Source organism: Scardinius erythrophthalmus (genome assembly GCF_964197995.2).
Source record: "Scardinius erythrophthalmus genome assembly, chromosome: 14".
In the NCBI taxonomy this organism is placed as follows: Eukaryota; Metazoa; Chordata; class Actinopteri; order Cypriniformes; family Leuciscidae; genus Scardinius; species Scardinius erythrophthalmus.
The window spans coordinates 29,212,270-29,217,285 of NC_138234.1; the positions used below are offsets into that span (position 1 = coordinate 29,212,270).

Here is a 5,016-nt window from a genome sequence, read left to right on the forward strand (position 1 = left end):
ACCGGAGCAGCCAATGGGAATCTGTGGAAAGAAAACATCACTTGGGTAAAAATATATAAAATAATAACCCACTAAATAAATAACCCAACTGGCTGATGGTTTAATGTTGAAAACGGACTGTGAGATTATGACAGTGTATTTGGAATGACGACAGTAATGTGCTGCACAAGAACGTCCATAGGAAAGGAAGAAGACAGAGGTGCAAAGGTTAAACAGTTAATCTGTGTAAGCTAATAAAGCTCAGGACCCGTGCAGCCATGAGAGTGATGGAGGATATGCACTTACCTAGAAACCTTCACATCAACTCAGCTGTTATCCACTCACATCCTGGCTACAAAAGGGTTTTAAAAGGACGAGACCTAAAGAAATAGTCAGTCGTAAACAGCAAAAGCCAGTCTCATGCATCAACTTGAAACTATAATAAAGCTCAAATATCTCAGTCATCTAGATAGAAGTATGTTATTTTCGTTATCAGTTTAAAGAGTTTGTGGAATCTGATGGACTCATTCATTTATTATAGGCTAGTTTGATTCAAATTAACTTTTTGGATTACATTATTGACACAACTGCAGTCACAAATTATGGCTTCTTATAAAAAGAGTTGCAAATCTCAAGCAAATATATAAACCCAATGTGAACTCTACTACCTCACAAACCTTAGTTAATTATCTGCTGACCATTTCTAGAAAACAAAACCCTTAGGTTGTTCAGTGGAAAGAATGTGAATATTTTTTAGTCATATATAAACAGAAAAAAGGAGGGTCTAAAATTAGCCAATGTTCAGTAAGATGACGTGTAAATATTGAAAAACTGCCAAAAATGTACATTTTGTATTAATTTTATTGCAAGATGATTCGTGGAAAAGAGCAGACTCTTACACAGATTGCTGTAGTAAATGGATTACTTTGCAGTGGGTTTCATATTTTAAGATATATTTCCCAGGATCGTCTGGATCCCACTGGCTCCCTTGTGGATAAGATTTGAGGTACAGGATCTGTTAAACAGCATGTGGAAAACGTGGTGGAAACAGACAAGAGATTACAGAGGCAGCAGTTCAAACCTAATCAGAATCTGGGCCGAGAGCCAGTGGATGAGAAGAACAGAAGATCCTGGTTTAACAAATCTGATCTCTTCTTAGGCTCAAATTAGTTAGTCAGGTAATCATAAAACCATATGTGATCAAAGAGCCCTCAGGAGGAGGAAACAAAGACACAAACAAGAAGCTGACAAGACATTTACTCTCCAGCAGTCTCTTATTTCTTCTTTTTCTCTTGTGTGTTGGTGAACCAGGCGTCCAGCAGCTTTTTGCTGTAGTAGATCTGCCAGCCATGTACTTGAACTGAAATAATCAAGACTAAGTACATTATAGACACGGCAGAGAAGCCAAAGATGAACCTATAAGCTTTGCCGTGGCGATAAAGCTGCTGAGCCACAGGAAACATCTCCATTCCTCCATAAAGAATAGGAGCGACACAAAAAAGCCCGGCGCTGATCATTGAGATGACCAGGTAGCTGATGTTGTTTTTCGGTAATGCCATGAAGCTGAAGACTGTGGGTATGATGCTCAGAAGATACGTGTACTCCCATTGGTACGGAGAGGCCACCACTTTATGGGACACCAGGTTCAGCTGGCTGACCACCACCTGTGCTGCTACAAGAAACCAGACCACTGCATGAGCGATGTTCAGCTTCTTGATCTCAGACTTCAGGGCCACACTGGGGGGATTGAGAAGGGTCAGTTCAACAGGATCAGAGGAACTTTGTAACTTCAGAGATTAATCCTGTAATAGATTAGTAGTTTTAAGGGGTCATTCCCTAAATATGCCCCATCATGTCTTCATTTATTGGATAACATGTTAATAATCATACAAGTTAATTACCATTTTATTTAGGGATGAATTTTAAATCATTTCAGTACTTTGTCTAGGACTACAAGTAGATTATCCCAAGTTCCAAGGAAGGTTAAGCAAGGTTCCCGCTCAATGAAGGACCGTAAACGTAGAACACATTGCTTAAGTGCATGTCTGTGTGAGGTAAAAGGACACAAGCTCTTGAAGCTCCGCCCCCTGTGCTGGTAGCAGCAGCTCATTTGCATTTAAAGGGACAGACACAAAAACAGTGTGATTTTGCCCCCCCTGAAAAAGTGACAATTTTAACATGCTATATAAAAATATCTGTGGGGTATTTTGAGCTAAAACTTCACATACAGACTCTGGGGACATCAGAGACTTATTTTACATCTTGCGAAAAGGGCATTATTCCACTCCTTTAACTTGAGCGCAGCGTTTTAGAATGCAAGACTGCATGTGCAACAGCTCATAGTAGTAGCTCAACTACTACTATGTTTGAGATTTCATGTTTTCATGATGGTGACAGGCTGAAAGGTGCTATTATTATCTTTGTTTTTACAAAACATTTACTGCTAATAATATTATTATCCATGTGGAGACCCTCCCCACAACGTAGGGAATACCAGGACACACACTGCATAGACACTTCTGGCTTCACAGCAGGTTGTGTTTGCTGTAGATAACCCAAACTGTTTTTGTTTTTTTTATGTGGTCACAATACTACATAATACAGCTGAAAAAAGTAAACTAGGCATGATGTTTAATATGAATGAGTGTGTCTGGATTTTTCATAATTTTTTTACTTTTATACATTTTTAAGTTGCACTTATTTAGTTATTTGTTCAATCTCAAACTATTTTATTTGTATTATTAAGATGTCTGCACAAGAGTTAACTGTAAACAGAGCAAACATTAAACTTTGCTGAAATGAAATGTCTTGCTTTGGTCTACATAGTGTTCTGTTAACTCCACTAATCTATAATTACTAAACCTAAAAATAGAAATGTGTTCATAAAAACTAACAAAACCATTCATGAAACTAACTAAAACTAAAAATGAAATGTACAGCAAAATTGAAAACGATATTAAAATAAAAATTAACTTAAAAATGCACAACTATGATAACATTGGTTCCAAGGTACTAACGGTTAGCACATTATAAAAGTAAAAACTGACAATTTAACGTTACTTAGAAATAAAGTACAACGTACGTATTAGTAAATGGATTTTCTTAGGCGCTTTTTGTTTTCAAGAGTTCAAAAGTACTGTACAACAGGAAAAAAATACGCGGAGGAGACACTGTAAATACAAGATTAAAATATTACTACGAATCATATTGTTTACATTCACTCCGGTTCACAGCGTACGTACCTCATCTGATAATGTGCCGCCACGCGCTCGCGGTGCTGAAAGTCGCTGCCGTCCGTTCCTGTGGCGCGCGGCCCTGCTCGTGATGCCATGGCAACCCAACACCGTCGACGACAACCTGAGGTAAAGGTAAAGGTAAACTCGGAATTTACCTCACTCACTTCTTCTGAGTGAAAGTCTACATAAGGCAAACACAAAAACAGCTCACTCGCGTTGCAGTTTGCCAAGCGCACATGTTGCAAGGACACAAAATTAACCAACGTGTAGCTGCTAACTTACGTTATAAACCACGGAGAGGCAGAAAAGTTACCCGAGAAACACGAACAGAGGCTGGAGGTTCACAGATTTGAGACTCGTCCATATTTTCTATAATATGCAAGTAACTGGTGACCGTGACTCAGTCTGCCTATATTTTCACGTATACGTTTATAGAGAAAAAAAAAAAAAAAAAAAAAAAAAAAAAAAAAAAAAAATATATATATATATATATATATATATATATATATATATACACACACACACACACACACACACACACACATACCTACATGATAAAAATTGAATATCACCATAGAATAAACTTAAAATTCTGTACCGTGTCAACTGTGTACTTTGTCGCTTTTGACTAAATAGTTATTTCTCAAAGAATGGCACTATGAATGCAATGCAAATAATGTAACGTGAGCTTCCGTAAATCCTTCACTTTAAGTTAACGTTACCTTTTTTTTCTCGTATATTGACTTTAACCAAACTATAGCTTGTTATTGCAAAAACTACAAATACTATATTTCCGAAAGCGAAATATCCTACTGAGAATCCTGCTTTAGTGAAGTACTAATTACCTTTTAAAAGTTTAAACTTCTCTGTAGTTTTTGACTTCACGACCTTGATCCGTAAAACAGCTTAAGTTGATCCTAAATAAATCCACGCATAGTATGATTTATTAATGAACATTACTGATTGTCAAGGTATTTCTGATTCTAAAACAAAGATATCTGTCACTCGCTCAAGCCAACTTCTACAGCTTTTGCTGACGCTTCCTACAGATACAGTACTTGATTTCATACAGAAACCATTCATGTTCATTCACAGTCATAATCGGCTTTACAAACGAGCAGACGCGCACTAATATATATCAAACTTATGAACACACATAGAATAAAATGCCTACCTTATTTTGAACCAGCAAACAACTTCATATACTCAGACACAGTAGAAATGTGATCAAAGTAGCTCTTCTTCTACATGTGCGTTCGTTTGGACATACTTCAATATCGCCCTCACTGGTGCGGAGAAGGAACGACTAATGCTTATGAAAATAGTTTCGAGATTTGCATCTAGAGGATTGATATTACAAAGGATACACACACTTGGTTATTAAATTATGCATTACATTGGTTAAATCAATTGGGAAAATATGTAAAACTTTTGTGTCATTCTAAGCTCTTTGTTGGTCTGTTTAAGGTAGGCTAACCCTCATCCTTCCCTCGTGGGTTTGTTTGTTTGTTTGTTTGTTTGTTTGTTTGTTTGTTTGTTTGTTTGTTTTTGTTTGTCCAGAAAGCTTATTTTATTTCATTTTGATAATATTTGTTCTATTTTTTTTTTTTTTTTTTTTTTCATTTTATCTATTTTCAAATTACTAGATTTAATCAATAGATAATAATGAAATAGCAATTTAGTAATTTAAGCACATTCCTCACATTCTTTCAACTTAAACCTTACCTAAACCTGCCTAAACCTTATAATTCAGCTCAAAATATCTTACATTGGGTGTCTTTGCCGACCTCTTGTGGAAAAT

At 36.4% G+C, this 5,016-nt stretch overlaps 1 protein-coding gene across 1 annotated transcript; it reads right to left on the reverse strand.

The window, feature by feature from the left end:
* Positions 1-822: 822 nt before the first annotated feature.
* On the reverse strand, positions 823-4,508 carry jagn1b (jagunal homolog 1b). Its single transcript, XM_081384173.1, has 3 exons — positions 4,390-4,508; positions 3,222-3,336; positions 823-1,716 (listed from the first exon to the last, which is right to left on the reverse strand). The coding sequence occupies exons 2-3, from the start codon at positions 3,308-3,310 to the stop codon at positions 1,254-1,256; spliced, it is 552 nt and encodes a 183-aa protein (XP_081240299.1). The 5' UTR covers positions 3,311-3,336; positions 4,390-4,508; the 3' UTR covers positions 823-1,253.
* Positions 4,509-5,016: the final 508 nt, after the last annotated feature.